The 19,651-nt window shown below is 38.1% G+C and overlaps 1 protein-coding gene across 1 annotated transcript in view; it reads left to right on the top strand.

Annotated features, from left to right (window-relative positions):
- The window catches only part of LOC125909447 (potassium voltage-gated channel subfamily H member 5-like), a 94,201-nt gene that overhangs the window by 42,125 nt on the left and 32,425 nt on the right, over positions 1-19,651 (top strand). Inside the window, 2 exon segments of the mRNA XM_049612657.1 lie at positions 5,653-5,759; positions 10,215-10,343. Coding sequence (XP_049468614.1) covers positions 5,653-5,759; positions 10,215-10,343 — 236 coding nt within the window.

Here is a 19,651-nt window from a genome sequence, read left to right on the forward strand (position 1 = left end):
AGTGGTTTATCAATTTTGTTTATTTTTTCAAAAAACCAACTCTTGGTTTCATTTATCTGTTTTACTGGTGTTTTTTTTTTTTTTGGATTCTATATTTATTTCTGCTCTATTCTTTATTATTTCTCTTCTTCTGCTGGGTTTGGGGTATCTTTGCTGTTCTGTTTCTAGTTCCTTTAGGTGTGCTGTTAGATTTTATATTTGGGATTTTTCTTGTTTCTTGAGATAGGCCTGGATTGCAATGTATTTTCCTCTTAGGACATCCCAAAGGGTTTGCTGCATCCCAAAGGGTTTAGGTTGTTGTATGTTCATTTTCATTTGTTTCCATATATTTTTAAATTTCTTCTCTAATTGTCTGGTTGACCCATTCATTCTTTAGCAGGATGTTCTTTAACCTCCATGCTTTCCTGTGGTTGATTTCAAGTTTCATAGCATTGTGATCTGAAAGTGTGCATGGTATGATCTCAATTCTTTTATATTTATTGAGGGCTGTTTTGTGATCCTGTATGTGATCTATCTTGGAGAATGTTACATGTGTATTTGAGAAGAAAGTATACTCTCTTGCTTTGGGATGCATAATTCTAAATATATCTGTCAAGTCCATCTGGTCCAATGTATTGTTCAGGGCCATTGTTTCTTTACTGATTCTGTCTAGATGATCTATCCAGTTGTTGTAAGTGGAGTATTAAAGTGCCCTACAATTACCACATTCTTATCAGTAACGTTGCTTATGTTTGTGATTGTTTTATATATTTGAGTGCTTTCAAATTCAATGCATAGACATTTATAATTGTTAGCTCTTCCTGATGGATAGACCCTGTAATTATTATATAATTCCCTTTTTTATCTCTTGTTACAGCCTTTAATTTAAAGCCTAATTTGTCTGATATAAGTATGGCTACTCTAGCTTTCTTTTTACTTGCAGTAACATGATAGGTAGTTCTCCATTTCCTCACTTTCAATCTGAAGGTGTCCTCAGGTCTAAAATGAGTCTCTTGTAGACAGCAAATAGATGAATCTTGTTTTTTGTTTTGTTTTTGTTTTTGTTTTTGTTTTTGTTTTTGTTTTTGTCTTTGTTTTTTTTTTTGTTTTTTTTTTTTTTTGTTTTTTCCATTCTGATAACCTATGTCTTTTGGTTGGAGCATTTAGTCCATTTACATTCAGTGTTATTGTCAAAAGATATGGGTTTAGAGTCATTGTGTTATCTGTAGGTTTCATGCTTGTAGTGATGTCTCTGATACTTTGTGGTCCTTGCAACATTTCACTCACAGAGTCCCCCTTAGGATCTCTTGTAGGGTTGGTTTAGTGGTGATGAATTCCTTCAGTTTTTGTTTGTTTGGGAAAACCTTTATCTGTCCTTCTATTCTGAATGACAGACTTGCTGGATAAAGGATTCTTGGCTGCATATTTTTTCTGCTAATCATATTGAAGATTTCCTGCCATTCCTTTCTGGCCTGCCAAGTTTCAGTAGATAGGTCTGCTACTATCCTTATGTTTCTACCTTTGTATTAGTTAAGGCCCATTTATCCCTAGCTACTTTCAGAATTCCTCTTTATCCTTGTATTTTGCCAGTTTCACTATGATATGTTGTGCAGAAGATCAATTCAAATTATGTCTGAAAGGGGTTCTCTGTGCCTCTTGGATTTCAATGCCTGTTTACTTCCCCAGATCGGGGAAGTTCTCAGCTATGATTTGTTCAACTACACCTTCAGCCCCTTTCTCTCTCTCTTCTGGAATTCCTATGATATGGATACTGTTCCGTTTGCATCACTTAGTTCTCTAATTTTCCCCTTCTAATCCTGGATTTTTGTATCTCTCTTTTTCTCAGCTTCCTCTTTTTCCATAATTTTATCCTTTAATTTACCTATTCACCTCTCTGCCTCTTCAATTCATGCTGTGACCCCCTCCATTTTATTTTGCACCTCATTTATAGCATTTTTTTTTTTAGCTCCTCATGACTATTTCTTAGTCCCTTGATCTCTGTAGCAATAGATTTTCTGCTGTCCTCTATGCTTTTTTCAAGCCCGGCGATTAATTTTATGACTATTATTCTAAATTCTTGTTCCATTATATTGCTTAAATCTGTTTTGATCAATTTTTTAGCTGTCACTTCTTCTTGGAATTTCTTTTGAGGAGAATTCTTCTGTTTCATCATTTTGGTTAGTTTTCTGTCCCTTAAGAGTTTTAAAAGTTTGTTGTGTGCTCTGCACCTGCGAGCACTGCTATATTAAAGGAGGGTCATACACCGTCCAGGGCCTGGCCCTTCAGGAGGTGTTTTTTGGAGAGTGTTACTTGCTCGCTGTTGTTGTGACTTTGGTTATTTTATTTCCCTACTCGTAGTGATGTTTTGGACCCTCCACCAGATGTGCTTTGATTTGTTCCTTGGAATAGCCCTGTAAAAGAAAACAGATAGACAAACAGGAAACAAAAGCATGCAAACACACAAACATAAAACAAATAAACAAAAATTAAAAAAAGCAAAAAACTAAAAACAATCAAAAGCAAAAAACCAGAAACACCAGCCACAAGTAAAGAACAGGGTGGAAGCGGTGCTGATGGAAGAACACATACAAAGAGAGAAATGGCGGGGGGGGGGGGGGGGGGGGGAAAAGGAAAAATAAACATTGACCAGGCAGAGAGGCTAAAAGGCTTAATCCTGAGAGAGAGAAAGGAAAATGAGGAAGGAGGCGGGGGAAAAGAAATGAAGATAGAGTTATCCAGACAGAGAAACTATATGGCTTCATTATTCCAGAGAGAGAAAGGAAAGTAAAGGAGGTGTAGAGCATGTATCAAGAGAATGGATGAAATATGTCTGTTTAGACAAACCAATAACCAGAGTAACCAGCCTAGAGGAGGGAAGAGATAAGGAGGAGAAATGGGGGAGGGGGGGTAGACTATATCTATATATCCAGAGTTGACCTAGAATTAATCCAGGCAATGCTGCAGCGCTCCTCTAGAGGAGCTGTCCGTCTGATTAAACAGGGTCCCTCTGGCTCCAGTGGATACTCAGTTACCCAGTGCTGAGGGGCGTGGTTTGGTGTAGGCTGGTCCCGCCTCACTGAGGGGCCTGGTTTGGTGTAGGCTGGTCCCGCCTCCACGGTGGGCCCATGCAGACCCATCCCTGAGGCCCTGCCCTGGTGGTGGCGTTGGAGGGAAAATGGCGGTGGTCCCCCATTCTCTTCTCCACAGACCCGCTGGACTCCACTTGAGTCGTCCTCACTGTGCCGCGGGTACGGACGGCGCGGTCCTTCTCGCTCTGCCAACTCCCCTGACCCTGCGCTTGGCTAGGATTCAAAGACCGGCTCCACGCACTCTGGCGCTGGGGAAACGCCTCTCAGCGTGGCGGAAGTGTGGCCCTGGCTCCTTTTGTCTGTGCCACCGCGCTTCAGGGAGGACCGCCTCTTCCTCTGCAGACTGTGCCACCGACCCCCTGGGGTGGCGGATGCAGGCCAGCTTTGTCTTTTCCCACAGCACTCCAGGAAGGGGGTTGCTCTTTCCTGCTGTGGACTGCGCCCTCGAGGCCACTGAGCCTGGGGGTGGCAGACGCAGGCAGACTTTGTCCTACGGCGCCGCCCTCCAGGGAGGGGACCGCTTTCTCCTACGGCAGACAGTGCCCCTGATCTACCACCAGCCCAGGGCTGGCTCCCCTCCTCCCCAGGTGCGTGAACAGGGAGCCGGCCCCAGTCTGAAGAAATCCCTGCAGTTAGAGATGGGCTCCCTCTCGGTCCCAGTCCGAGGTTTTTCTCTTGTCCAGATACAGTTCTGAACTTCCCAAGCCGCTCTTTCTCTTCGTCTCTGCAGAAGGGGACTCACCCCCCCCAGCTCCCCCTCCCCCCCTTCGTGCCTACGCGGCCGTTTTATCTCCCCCAGTTAGCAATCGCCTACCTGTGGTCTCTCAAGTTGTGCTGGCTTCTTCCTGGTAGATTCAGTCTCTTTTCCTCCCAGACTCTTGGGGTTCAAAGTCCTTTGGCTTCAGCACTTCTTTGTTTTAGAGACGTGGGAAGTATGGATCCCCCTACTTCTCGGCCATGTCGGCCCCCTCCTACCTGCACCTGTCTTAACTGATGAGAAGAACTGATGAGAATGCTCGTGCATTATATTGTCACGCGGAGTCTTCACGTTTCCTTGTTGTATGGGAGGATAAAAAAGACCATGCAAGTTGAAACTGGGTGATACGATCTTAAGACTCAGGGGAAAAATTTGTGATTATTCTGTGACCTTTAACAACGTCTGTCAAAACATTAAAAACTCTCTTACTGTTGATCATAAATGGAGGGAAATGCAAATAATAGTAAAACTAATATTTAGCACACTGATTTAGAATGTAAGAAACACTGAGAATTAAAGTGTTTCATTTCTTTGTAAAAAACGATCACAAGTCACTTGAATAATACTTACCTTCTCGTAATATAGCATGACATGAAGAGAGCTTTTTTTTTCTCTCTCTTAGTAAAGGCTCATGCTCCTTTGTAAATCTGTATCAGCCTCGACTATTTTATCCTTATACTCTCACTGTTGTGCACTCTCTCCTAGACCTCTTTTAATGTGATTTTTTTTTTTTTTTTTACTGTCATCACTTCCTCTGGGAAGCTTTGATCCTTTGTGTCACAACCACTGTCCTGACTTATGTTGATAAGTTCTCCCTCCCTCAATTCCTCTGTTTGCATATCTAGAGTCTCTCTCCATTTTTTTTAAAGTTTATTTATTTTGAGAGAGAGAGAGCAAGCATCAGTTGGGGAGGGGCAGAGAGAGGAGGAGAGAGAGAATCCCAAGCAGGCTCCATGCTGTTAGTGCAGGGCCTAATTGCAGGGCTTGATGTCACGTGCTGTGAGATCATGACCTGAGCTGAAATCAAGAGTCAGATACTTAACTGACTGAGCCACCCAGGTGCCCTAGAATCTCTCAAGTGACAGCAGTGTCAACATTCCCACAGCTGTGTTTCATCTATACCTTCATGTGTGTTCAATTTGAATGTCACTTCCAGCATTATCATTTGCTGGTCAATCTGTGATAGCTAATTCCTGCTTTTGATGATCCATATTTGTAAAATGTCATGTGGGTTCATTGCTGAGAACCAAGGAGGCAACACAACTACATGCTTTGTGGGCATGAACTTAATAACAAATGCACCATGACCAATATTGAGGGGCTTGGAAAGAAGTAATGGGATTGGTTACTGATTATGATGTGTATCTTTCATTTACCAGTCATTTGTAGTCTGGGGAGCTAGCAGAAAAGTTTATATTTTATGCAGATGTTTACAGTTATTATAGTATGATAACTGAAATTTGAACCATGCTGTTGGATTTATTTAACTCAACTGTAGTAACTGAAATTTGTGCCTATAGAAACTATGTAAATTGATAACTCTCTTTCTCTCTCTCTGTACGTTTGAAATAACTTCTAAACCTAGCTGTTAGCAAGAAGTTTAAGTCATGATTAAAACATTGTTTCAGTAATTTATTTCCTCTTGTGAGAGCAACATTTTATTTTGTAACTAAATGTGAATACTTAACCCAAAAAGACAGCTATGTAATTTTATATAGCATTTGAAAAGCAAAAAAAAAAAACAAAAAAACAAAAAAACAAAAAACAAAAACAAAAACAAAAAAAAAAACAAAAAAAACCAAAACTGAAATGGATTGTTTTTTCCAGTTTTATGTATGGAGAATTGACTGACAAGAAGACCATTGAGAAAGTGAGGCAGACTTTTGACAACTACGAGTCAAATTGCTTTGAAGTTCTTCTGTACAAGAAAAACAGTATGTATCTAAATTATCAATAAGATGTGTCAACTCTGTTGAACGTTATGTTTTGGTTACTGGTAATTGAGCTGTAGTGTAGGGAGAATATAAAACTTTGTTTCTTTTCTTGGCAAAGGCAGGGGGTGCTGATAAAATTAGATAGCAAAACTAATAAATGATTCTACCTATGAAAAGCAACCTTTTGAGGAATAACAGAAAAATACGGTGCATTAATGTGATTTTGTGTGTGTGTGTGTGTGTGTGTGTGTGTCAGATGGCAAAATGTTTTATAATATTTATGGTAAAGATCCTGTAGTTATATGACAGCAACTAAAGATGACAGACAAATTCATTCATTTCTTCTTATGGTTAAAGGAAAAGGTGATTAGTATCACAGTATGTGTGATTACTTTTCTACATGTGCATCAATGACGTGTGATATCTCTTTGAGGTCAGTCTTTACCAATATGGCCTTTTGCTAGACTCTGACTCTTTTGTGTGGAAGGCTTACAAAAGTATTCATTACTTTCAGAATAGGCCATTCCCAGCTGGTAATTTGTGTTGGTTATGGTGAGGTCTTCTCTGGGACAGAATTTGTGACTGAGAAATTGTGCATTGTATAATAAATTATATTATAAACATGAGACCCCATGATCTGGACTCTTTCAGAGTTTGAGGGAAAAGCCAGCCAAACAACAACCAACTAGTATACTCCACAACCAAGTTTTCTTTTTTTCTTTCTTTTCTTTCTTTCTTTCATGTTTATTCATTTTTGAGAGAGAAAGAGAGTGAGCAGAGAGAAGTAGAGAGAGCAGGAGACACAGAATCCAAAGCCGGCTCCAGGCTCTGAGCTGTCAGCACAGAGCCCAACATGGGCCTTCAACTCACAAACTGCGAGATCATGACCTGAGTTGAAGTCAGATGCTTAACTGAGCTACCCAGGTGCCCCACCAACTTTCCTTTCTAATTTGTTTTCTTTGAGTAGTCTGGTTACTTTTATTTCTTTTTCCCAAATTGATCTTTTTTTTTTTTTTAAGTGAATAGTCACTTCATACAATGCTTCAATTTATTTAGTGTTAATGATAAATGATAGCAAAACCAATTGTTACCTTAGTGGAAACTGATGGTCACTAAATCCTTCCCCAGTTTGGGAAGCATTTTAGCTTCAACAGGAAACACTTGTTCCATGTTCAGAGTGGGTTGGAGTGTTTGCAGCATAGTTCATTCTCTCCATCTTGCCTCAAACATTTATTCACTATAAGTTATTTAGAATTGAACTTAGGGGGCGCCTGGGTGGCTCAGTCGGTTAAGTGGCCGACTTAGGCTCAGGTCATGATCTCGCGGTCCGTGAGTTCGAGCCCCGCGTCGGGCTCTGTGCTGACAGCTCGGAGCCTGGAGCCTGTTTCAGATTCTGTGTCTCCCTCTCTCTGACCCTCCCCCGTTCATGCTCTGTCTCTCTCTGTCTCAAAAATAAATAAACGTTAAAAAAAATTAAAAAAAAAAAGAATTGAACTTAGTTTTCTCTTTTTATTAATGGGTCATCAAAGGGATAACAACCACGGGCATTGCTTTAAGATTAGTGTGCTTGGTAATGGGAATGTTGGTTTTTAATGGTTTTACCCATGGAATGTCTTATCATTTTATCTTTCATTTTAGAATCAAGGCCAGAGAGGTATATCTCTTTAGTCATAGCCAAATGTCTTTTGGCTTGTCACCTAGAAAACAATCCATTCTGAATGATCTGCTCTGTCATCCACCAGAGAAAAGTCAAGCTCGAGGTGTTTTCTGGGTCTTTTTCACCGGGTCCATATCTGTGTTGATAATTTGTAGTAGACCCCTATGCCCCCTGCAATCATTTTCATATAGGGTTGTTTTCCTTTGAATGACTTAGATATATGCCCCAAGTTTAGCAAGTAACTCAAGGGTACTCCATATTACTAAAATCATTTCACTCTGACACTAAGAAGAGTAAACAAATCTTTGCCTGATTTTAAAGCATGAACGCCAAGTTCATAGTTTCTGAGTTTCTCAAAAATACCTTTGTGGAGATTCTGTTTTCCTTATATCCTTTAAATCATGTTAGAAACAACTTGAATTTTACATTCCCAAACGTTTCCTTCCAAGGTAGTATTTTGCTTTCTTTTAATGGTTTGAAATTCTTTGATCTTCATTGAGTTTTTTTTTCTTTAATATGAAGGGTAGATATCATTTATGTATTTGAATAGAGTTCTCTTACACTTAAAGCAACTTTTAAAAAATCTTGCAAATTGTTACCTGAAGGATTGTGACCATCAACTGAAAAAAGTATGTTCTTGTAATTTAAAAAATGTTAGATAGCAAAATTCACATGTCTGTGGATAAATGTTTTGGGAATGCCTGAATGCCAAGTCTTCCCAATACTTCCATTAAGTAATTAGGTTAAACAGCATTTTGCAAATGAGGGGATTGAGGTATCTGATTTAACATGTGTCATCACTGACATTTCAGTTTGTAGGCTCTATTTTTAAAGCCCATTGCTCTGATCAGCAGGGGGCTGCTTCTACTGTTGAGAAGAAAACAGTAGCTCTGGGATGATGATTTAAAGGGGTCTGTCTGCACCAAGGCAGACCTGTGATAGCCTGGGCTACTCCAGATAATCAGTGCCAAGGCACTGCCCTGAGTTTCCGTCTACAACCGTCCTCTCTGTCTAACCCTCTTAGACTTCCTGCTCCCTTGAACCCCAAAACCAGAATATGGATATTTCACCAGCCACTCAGCAAATCTTCTGTCTACTTGGGCAGTCTGACCCTGTAGCTCAACTTGACAAAGAAAAAAATCTGCCTTCATATCTGAAAGCAATTTTAAAAACAGCCCTGACTCTATGCTAAAATTTGAAGAGTTGCTGTTTTTATAGGAAGATGGGAAATGTAACATCATCTCTTTCTGTTCAAATTTTTAACAAACCTTGGAAAATGACTTATTTTTAATGCCCTTTTCTCTCTGTTTATAACCCTGCTGTCTCAAGTTGACTGTGTTGGAACAGTCATAGGCCATGTATCTGTGAGCATGTGTGTCTGGTGATTTGTAAAACTGCGTACATCACTCACAGTTGTTGGGTACACAGTGTAGAATAAGAAGCAGAAAATAAAGAACAAGCCTGTCTGGGAGATGGTGTGATGGCTTTTGAGATCCCTGTGTCACCCGGTGATCATCTCGGAAAGGGCCATGTTTTTCAATAGGCCCCAGGTTGCAAGGACCCGAACTGAATATTCCATAAAAATTTCCTCTAATTCTCTGATTTCTTGAACCCGGTAGTTAAGCTGTCTCTTCTTGTCTAGATGACAAATTCCCCTTTGTGGTGACATTATTATGTGACTTTTTTTGGCCAAAGGTATGAAGGTTTTTCCTATTTGGTTTTCATTGCAAGCCACTAATAGGCTATCAACTCTCACGTAGAGACTATTAATAGCTGCATATTTCACTCCCCAAATCCCAAAGCTAACAAAAGCCTCTATGTCTTTAAGATAGGAAATTTGGAGAGGCTTTGCTGCACGATGGCTTGGAAAGAATATGATGCAAACTGTGTCTTTGATTTTGATGGAACATTCCTTCAGTGTTTTATCGCTTAATGGATAATTACTCCTTTGAAGGCATTTCTTGTGTCTTCAAATATTTATTATTTGAACTAATGCCAGTTCCTGGTTTGTCCAAATCCTAAGCCTTAAGTGCTCTGAAACTCTTTGCTTTGTGGAGGTTGCAGGAGCCACTGTTTAAAGAACATAGCAGCAGAGTCAAGCCTCATTCTTTGAGTGAAGGAGATAGGAAGCAGTGGCTCATAAAGACACCTGAAGAATCTCAAGGGTTGGGGACACTTTTTTTTTTTTTTTTTAAGATTGCCTTACAAGCTTCAGGTAGAGCTCTGTGTACAACGGGCATCAAGTATTTCTGACATCCTCTTTCTCTGATGTAGGGGTGCTGTCAAAGGCATAGAGCCATCGTATAACTCTGACTGATGAGAGAAGCTTGAGATAGGAATAGTGTTTCAAATGTTCCTCCGAGAGGACTGCTTATCAGAGCATCAGGGATTGCTGTTGAAGTCAATTGGAAACACTTCTCAAAGTGACAAGGAGAAGCATGGAGGAGTGGTCATGCATGGGGAAACTATGAAAAGGAATTTGGTGAGCGAAGCAGGGGTGTAGGGACCCAGACCTCAAGGGAATGCTGGTGTTACTTAAGTGGTGAGACTGCCATTGGGCTCCTGCATTGTGAAATGACACCCTCTGCTCTCCTTTCAAATTCTGGTATTTTGGGTTGAAAAATGTTTATGAATATTTGAGCAACTGGTAGTTGCTTGATTTGGAAAGCAATGAAAATATTGTTGTTTTGGTGCTGGTTCCTGGCATAGCAGTTGGCAGCTGAAGGCAGAGGGAAGGCAGGAGACCAAACCACTGCTGTGGATCTGTCACACTCTATTGTCCTTTCTCTCTCTTACAGGAACCCCTGTTTGGTTTTATATGCAAATTGCACCAATAAGAAATGAACATGAAAAGGTGGTATTGTTCCTATGTACTTTCAAGGATATTACATTGTTCAAACAGCCAATAGAGGATGATTCAACAAAAGGTAATTTCCAAAGGGATGGCCACACTTAAGAATTAGGCCATCAATTATTTATATTGTTATTATTATTATTGTTTAGAAAAATACATTGGTTGAACTGGAAAACACAATTTTACTATTAGTACTTCTTTTGCTTTACGTTCATGCAAGCAATTATCCAAAATCAGTTTTATCCAGTCATATCATTTGAATGGAAATAGCACGGCTATCCAAAGTTGAAATGAGAATTGGTTAACTTGAATTATAATAAGAGGAATTTAGATAAGATATAAGGAAGAAATTTCACAGGTCATTATTTTTTTTTTTTTAACGTTTATTTATTTATTTATTTTATTTATTTATTTTTTTTATTTTTTAATATATGAAATTTACTGTCAAATTGGTTTCCATACAACACCCAGTGCTCATCCCAAAAGGTGCCCTCCTCAATACCCATCACCCACCCTGCCCTCCCTCCCACCCTGCCCTCCCTCCCACCCCCCATCAACCCTCAGTTTGTTCTCAGTTTTTAACAGTCTCTTATTCTTTGGCTCTCTCCCCCTCTAACCTCTTTTTTTTTTTTTTTTCTTTCCTTCCCCTCCCCCATGGGTTTCTGTTATGTTTCTCAGGATCCACATAAGAGTGAAACCATATGGTATCTGTCTTTCTCTGTATGGCTTATTTCACTTAGCATCACACTCTCCAGTTCCATCCATGTTGCTACAAAAGGCCATATTTCATTTTTTCTCATTGCCACGTAGTATTCCATTGTGTATATAAACCACAATTTCTTTATCCATTCATCAGTTGATGGACATTTAGGCTCTTTCCATAATTTGGCTATTGTTGAGAGTGCCGCTATAAACATTGGGGTACAGGTGCCCCTATGCATCAGTACTCCTGTATCCCTTGGATAAATTCCTAGCAGTGCTATTGCTGGGTCATAGGGTAGGTCTATTTTTAATTTTCTGAGGAACCTCCACACTGCTTTCCAGAGCGGCTGCACCAATTTGCATTCCCACCAACAGTGCAAGAGGGTTCCTGTTTCTCCACATCCTCTCCAGCATCTATAGTCTCCTGATTTCTTCATTTTGGCCACTCTGACTGGCGTGAGGTGGTATCTGAGTGTGGTTTTGATTTGTATTTCCCTGATAAGGAGCGCACAGGTCATTATTAATTTAGAATCAATATAATGGGAGTTTCAACAACTTCTACCAGGATGAGCTTTAGAAACACAAAATTTAACAACCTGTGAGATGGTTTAGGTGAAGTCCTTTTACAGCACAGTTGATCGGTTGATTGAATTTGGTTGAACTAATAAGTGATTGATTAGCTGATTTTTTTCAGGTTACTTTTCACCCTTTACCCATTCAGCTGTTGCAGATGGTCTTGGGTAGATGCTGTTAGCTTATGTGAAGAATAATTTTGTTATCAAGTGAGTGGCTGGCAAAATACAAACATCCTGACAATAGTCATACTGACTATAATATTCAGGGGGATGGCTATAGAAATCAGTAGTCAGTGGTGTGCATGTATCCCCCTTTCTAGGTAATATATTCTCATTTTATTCCCTCCAATTATGTTTAAATTAAAAACTGGTGTCATATAAATGAAGAATTTCAAATACTCTTAGAAGATTTTATGAAATGTTATTTTTAATAATCCCTCCAGAGACTAAAAATGAGATCTTCCTCTTTGTATTTGGCAAACATTGTCTTCCTTTTCTTACCTCTCAAAAAAAAAAAAAAAAAACTGGTACAGAAATTTAATCTTTCCATCCGTAATCCTAATTATAGAAAAATTTTGTAGTTTTATTCCTTGCATATGGATTCACATATATTATGTTATACGTGGTCGGTTTCTGGTTAGTATCAAATTGCAAGAGGAAAATTTTACAATGTGCAAACCATTTAAAGTATAACATAGGACAATTTATGTGCAAATGTTTCTGAAAATGTGTATATCAAATCATCTTCTGGACTATTGAATATTCACTTTTGGACTCATACTACCTATTCCTTTACTTTTACTCAGAGACTCAGTGTCTAAGAGGTTTAGGATAAATTTAAACATTATTTTTAAAAATAGAATAGTCTTCTAATAGTATTTAGGTTTAATGCTTATTTGTTTTAAAATTCGAAGGTGCTCCATCCAATAGCGATAGAATATGTGTTCTCAAGCTTACATGGAACATTCACTGGATAGATCACATTCTGGCCATAAAACACACCTTGACAAATTTAAAAGAATAGAAAGCTTAAAAAAGGCAGTTTCTTAGACCACAATGGAATTAAGCCAGAAATCCATAACAGAGAGAGCTAAGAAATCTCCAAATATTTGGAAATTAATACATTTGTAAATAGCCCACGGGTCAACGAAGAAGGCTTAAAGTAAGCTAGAAAAATATTTTGACTAAATGAAAATGAAAATACAACTTATCAAATTTATGGGATGCAGCAAAAGTAGTGGTTAGAAGGAAATGTATGTGACATTAAATGCATATATTAGAAAAGAAGAAAGACGTAAAATTAATAACCTAAGCTTCCACCTTGGGGAGACAAAAAAGAGCAATTTAAACCAAAGCAAACTGAAGACAAGAAATAAGGAACCTTGGAGCAGAAATCAATGAAGTAGAAAATAGGAAAACAGAGGAAATCACCACAACTCAAAGCTGGTTCTTTGAAAAGATCATCAAAGTTAATAAACCTCTAGCCAGGCTAAGTGAGAACAAAGGGAGAAGATGCAGGTGACCAGTATCAGAAATTAAAGAAGGGCCATCACAACTCATCCGAAGGACATTAAAGCATTACAAAAGAATACTTTGATCAACTGTGTAGCCACTGAATTGATACTTTAGGGGAAATGGACCATGTCTTTGAAAAACAAACTGCCAGAACTCACACTGGGAGAAACAGCTAACCTAAATCATTCTATATCTATTAAATAAATTTAATCAATAGTTAATAAACTGACAAAACAAAGGATGTTTTTGTTTTTTATCTTTTGTTTTTGGCAAATCTACAGTCTTTTCTAGAAAATGGAAGCAGAGAGAGCTCCCCTAACTCATTCCGTGAGGCCAGCACTACCCTCATACCAGAGCCAGAAAAAGACACTGCGAGAACAGAACATTACAGACCAATATTTCTCATGAATATAGATATAAAAACCTTCAATAAAAATTGAACCCACATGACAACCAAGTGGGATCTATTCCACATATGCAAAGCTGGTTCGACATGAAAAAAAATCAATCCCTGTAATCTTCGCTTCAACAGGCTGAAAAAGAAAGATTATACCATCATATCATTCAACATAGAACAAACATGACAAAACCCAGCACCCATTCATGGTAAAAACTCTTAGTAAAGTAGGAATAGAGAGGAACTTCCTCAACTTAATAAGGAACATTTATGAAAAACCTATAGCTAATAGCTGACTATATCTTAAAGTAATATGTTTTAAAATAAAAGATAAATAATTGGTATACGATTTGTGATCTAACATATTCTTCAGATGAACTTCTCTTGCCTTTGCACTGAATGACGATAATACAGAGTAAGAAGCCTTCATGTCACAGTCTTTTCCCTTAAATAATATTTATATTTATATTTATGTTTATATTCAATGAATATTATTTTCTCTCACTTTTTTTTAAAGTGATTTCATGACACAGCTGAAGTTAGGGAGAATATGGTACATTTGCAGTTTTGGCCTGCTGAACGTTGATGGTGTCAGTATATTTAGTCTATTTATGGAAACTGAAAGTTGACAGCATTCAAAGTGAGATTGGGGAAAAGGTGCTAATATTGAGAGTTGACTTTTCTCAAATTAATGCCCTTCCGTTTATCTACCTACTTCCATCTCTGTATCCTTACATCAGAATCGCAGAGTTCTTCCTGTGGCAGAATCTCTTAACTGCATCACGCATTCTTATAAAAAAAAATGGTATTTGAATAAATGCCAAACGACTTAGACCTTTTGATTTTGAACTATGTGCTGGATAGATATGTAAATTAGAATTTAGAGGGGAAATCAGACCCCACTGTGAAAAGCATTAGGGAAGACTGTCTCTTTCCAGGGCCTGAATTTGTAGAGGAAGAGCTTATTTTAAACAGACTTTTATTTTGAGACTCTTCCATACCTGTCAAATACATAACAGATTATTGAACAAGTAATGCACAATGTAACCATGAAGGCTGTATATGAGCTACTTTCCATTATTCATATGAGCTGTAAAATTAATATGAAAAATTTAATAGAAATAAAATATTTATGCCATTAAGTAATCATCCTGCTATCTCTATGAAGGTAGAAGCATAGGAAAGTATGTTTGGAAATCTTGGTGGAAAAATATGTCTCTCCAATTCTTAAGTTGAGTAAAAGGGTCAAAGGGAGTGTGGAACTTTTAAGAAAGTGCAGATAAGATTTCGTGATAACACCATAATATCAAAATGATTTGGGTGTAGAGCATTAAACGGGGAGATGGTAGATTTACTTTAATTCGGGCTTGGGCACCGGAAATACTTAACATGAGACTTTTGCATGACTCTTCTAGGAAAATTTTGTTCCCCTTGTTTATCTATTTTACCAATTTTTCCCCTTAACCAAAAATGTTGATTAAGCACACAGAATGGTGCAGGCCATTCTGCACCTGTGTCCTGAAGGTACATAGTTCCTTCCCTCATATGATAATGGGGGAGGGGAAGACAAACAAGTAAATATAGATTGGAAATTTTCTTCTGATTGCTCTTATTTTCTCAGTAATATAAAAAACATGGTTCTCACCTGAGAGTAAGCATGGTGCAGGAGATGAAGTATTGAAGGTTTGGGGAGAGAGGAGTAGGCATGAAATGGTGATCTAAGAGGGTGGAAAAGTGAGTGGGCAAGGGGAATTCAGCAGGTTTGCTGAACACGAAGGTCTGCTTGGGGCTAGTGATCATGAATTCACCAGCATCTATGAGCATGATTATATATTTTACTCTACCTATGTTTAGTTGAAGGTGTATAGATGCAGAAGTAATGAAGAGTTGGATTTATCCAGAGTTGGGATTTGATAAGGTGAGTAAGATGAAAAGAATCAGAGAGAAGGATCAGGGAGTTGTGGCTGTTGCAAGGGAGGACATGGAGGGTGTTTGCAAAATTCTGAGGAAGTACTTAGGTAGTAGAGTTCTACCTAGGACATAGGAAATAGTGTTTAAGATGCAGAATAGACAAGTGAGTCCATACATTAACAGGCCAGAATGTAACTTTTAATCCCAGAGCAAGGGCATTTTACCTTCTTAATGCGAAATGTCGAAAGTCCTTTGAAGATTTGCCAAGGTTGGAATTAACATTAATCTCCTTCTACATGATTTGGTATTTTTACCAAGAAACCCAGACACATAGTTGAAAGACTTGAGTAAACTAATTCTGAATAAATACAATTGTTTCTAAATTGTATCTGGGATAGTAACTATAATGTGATAGCAATTTACGTGCACCTCTTCCTCATAATGAATCTCACGATATCAAAACTTTAATCTAGTTGATTTTTGCCTTTAAAATGAATGGCACTTACTGATGTCAATGATACCTTTGATGTACATCATGATGGATGGTAGTAAAAACCATTGAAGGGAAGGAAACCTGTTTTGATGGAGTAGTTATTATATGTCAGGAACTTTATATTCTTTATTGCTCTTACCTATAATTCTGAAAATTAGTATTGCTATCTCTGCTTTACTGTTGAAGATCCTGACATGCAAAGTGTGACTGATTTTCAATCCCATATTCTCTCTATTGCATCATGCTGTCTCATCCTTTCTAGTGGAAACTTACTATTGCATTTTTGTCACCTTAATCCCCTGCTCTCCTTTTTTCCTGCAACAATTGAGAACACTCTGATTCTGACAGTATTGTACTGTGTTAAACCAATGAAATTTACTGATAATAATCAAGGGGGCAAAGCATTTTTGTTATCTTTTGTTCCTGGTACTGAGGTCTTGGAACTGTTGCTCAGCTAATCAGTCAATGGTACCTGATTCATCATTTGTAATAATGCAAAGGGGAAAAATTACAGCCAAGAAATCCATTCTGTTGATTATCCATATGTGTTCTAAAAGAGATGACCAAAATCTCTGCCCATTTAGCTGTGCGGTATTTTCAAACAGATTCCAAAACTGCCAAGACACTCACAGTGTGAAATATCCTGTGCCAAATAGTTATGGCATCTTCATGCCAATAATTGAAGCAAAAAATTCCTATAGAATGAAACTAACAGCAAAAATAGCAACCTTCCCCTTGTGGGAAGCCAATGGTTTTCTTTAGAGAGGAAACAACAGATGAAATATGAGTAATTATACCGTGTAGTCTCTTTGGCCAAGTGTATAATTGTTTACCTAAGCTTTTTTCTTATAGATTAGAATCTTGTGTTGCAGTCTAGTAAGATTGATTTAACTGCCTCTGTGACTTCCTCTTATTTTTAAGATTAGGCAGTCCATGACAAAGAGGTTAATTGCAACCCAATAGAGCTAAACTAATGTTTTATTAAGAAGGAGTTGGCATCCTGAGCTTTTAGGAGAACAAATGTTCTCATAATTCCATGAACAACTCATAGAACAAGTTTTAGGCTCTTCATATTCAGCTGTCTGTTCACATTACCCCATATCGACCACATCTAAGTAACATCAGCGAACTGTGCTGAATAATCAGTTGTACCAGTTAGGTCTCTGTAAAGGTGAGACCAGTAAATGTATCGCTGGAAAAAGTTAGAACTGCTGATGTGCCTTTTTTCTGACCTAGACAGTATGGCTGCTCAATTTTTTCAAAGTTTGACTGTATAGTGGGGGTTGGTGACAGAGCAAATGAACTAATTTAGTTAATAACATAGGCAATTCCAGATGTGTCCAAGGGCACAAAAGGATAGGCATAGGAAATTCGCTGTCGTGTTGTTAATGATAGAGAAAAATCTAGAAACCACTTAAATGCCCATAAATAGAACATATGCATGATCAGAAAAGAGCAAATACCTACTTCTCTGAGATGATAAAGGCAGGCAAGATTCAGTGCCATGTGGGTGGGTCTAGAGATGGAGGGGACAGAAAGGAAATTGAAGGCTATCATGTTTCTTATGGCCTCTGCTTATTCAATAACATTTGACGAGGTAATTGGTTGAGAGTGAGGAGAGAGGGATAGTATAAGAGTTTTGAGAAAAATGCTAATTGTTGAGAACTGAGAATTATAAGAAAGCCCTAACCCTAGCCATGGCTGTAGGAAATGAGAGAACGCATGCCATTTGATGATTTGTATTCTTCCATGTGTCAATTAATTTATTCTTTCAATATCTCTTTTAATTTTTTTCAAAATATTTTCTGGATAAACCTTATTACATTCTGGGAATAAAAATTGGCTTCTTTGTTAATCCAATCCTTAGATGTACTAAATGTGTAACATTACTTGTCTTAGAAATATGAAGCTTCAATCAGTATAACATTGCCTTGGAAGTTTCTAGAAATATTCAATGCAATTATAATATCAAGTTGAAGTAAGAAAGAAAACGATCACCTGAAATATTGTAATGTATCTATTGCCAACATGTCATCTGAAGACACCCTTGCCACTTTTACCGAACAAAGCAAAACCAAACCCAACCCCTGATGATAAAACAAAATGGGACTTATTTTAAATTTGATTTTTAAGTTACAAATAAGTCAATTAATTAATTAATGGCCTGTTTTATGCCAGGCCCTTATCAAGTGCTTGAATATGGAGAGATGAACAGTAGTTCAGTGGGAGTGACTAACATGTTAATCAACAACTGCCATTAGTGTTGCAAGTGCCATGTGAGGTATTTATCCTATGATGTGCAAACACAGAGGAGGATACCTCTCTTATGAGTGGATCTAAGAAGGTTCCAGAAGGACATAATGCTTTAACTGAGTCTAGAGGTTCCAGTCAGTGTTAGCCAGACATAAGGGGATGGGGGGAAGCATTTCAGGCAGGCAGAATGATTATAATGCTTGAAAACCTGGACACAATGAATATCATGGGGTGTACAGAGAATTCCTAGGAGATTTAATTTTAGTTTTGAATTTATTCTTCTTTTAATTTGCTGTTAATTTTGGTAGAGTTGTTGTACAGAGTATGTATAAAGAAGTAGAAGGAGAGGAATGCAGAGCAGATCTTTGGGGCCAGAAACTAAATGACCTATATACCAAGAAAATGCAATGTTATTCTGAAGGCCTCCGGGGATCTTAAAGAGTTTGAAATAGGGAAAGGGGAAGCACTTTGGCAGCAATGTAGAGTTGCTTGGGAGTATATGGTCAGAAAGCAGATAGAGAGTATCGTGTTCAAGATACTGCCAACCTAACTCAGGTGGAAGATTGTCTGACATATAGGGATGGAGAGACGAGATTCAACTTGAGTGAATTTATTAATAAGTTATAGTCTATAAGTCTTGAAAGTGATTGGATATGTGGGTGTGGAGGTAATAGTGAAGGAGGATAGTAAATTTCAAGTTTCTGATTGGACAACTGGAAATATCATGGGACCATTCACCAAGTCCAGGAATACATGAAAGGTGAAGAGTTGGAGATGGAGGGAGACGATGATGAGATCAGTTTTGGATGTGCTGAGTGTCAGATGCCTATAGAACATCTTAGTAAAAGGTGGCTAATGGCTGATTAGATACAAGATAGGTCTAATGCTGAGAAGAAGAGTCTAGACTGGTGATACAGATTGCATGTTGGTCTTTTACATTGATGTTAAGTTCTTAGAGAGCTGGTGGCATATCTGGTGATGGTTGTTGTTGTTGTTCTTCTTCTTCTCCTTTTAGCACATTGCACAGGGTTAGCCTTAGGGTTGCATACAATCCCCAAAGCCTAACATTGTTGTTGTTGTTGTTGTTGTTGTTGTTGTTGTTCTAGTCACTAGAGTAAAGTCCATTAGTGAAGAATTAAGGACATTCTATCAACTGATGCCAGATTACTTTTTTTTCTAAACCACTTATTGGATACCATAAAGGGAGCTGAACAGTTGGGGAAATACAAAGCTTAAATGAAGTCAGAATTGGCCTAAAAATGGTAGTAAAACATGATGTCATCTACCTAGTATAATTTGAAAGGCATTTGACGGGTGTCTGCTGAGGGTTTTTTCCTTCATCTTTTGTCACATTGTCTGAAATTTCACCCTTGCCGTTACCGTCATTCCTTGAGACCATCAGAAGTTTTCCTTTTTTAAGGAGTTATTTGGCAAATAACCTAGTGAAGTGCAATATCATAGAAGTTATCAAATGGTCTTATTGGAATCTTTAATGAATTAGAGCTTTTGGAATATCCAGAAAAGGATAGTTGAGA

This window comes from Panthera uncia, assembly GCF_023721935.1.
Source record: "Panthera uncia isolate 11264 chromosome B3 unlocalized genomic scaffold, Puncia_PCG_1.0 HiC_scaffold_1, whole genome shotgun sequence".
Lineage (NCBI taxonomy): Eukaryota > Metazoa > Chordata > Mammalia > Carnivora > Felidae > Panthera > Panthera uncia.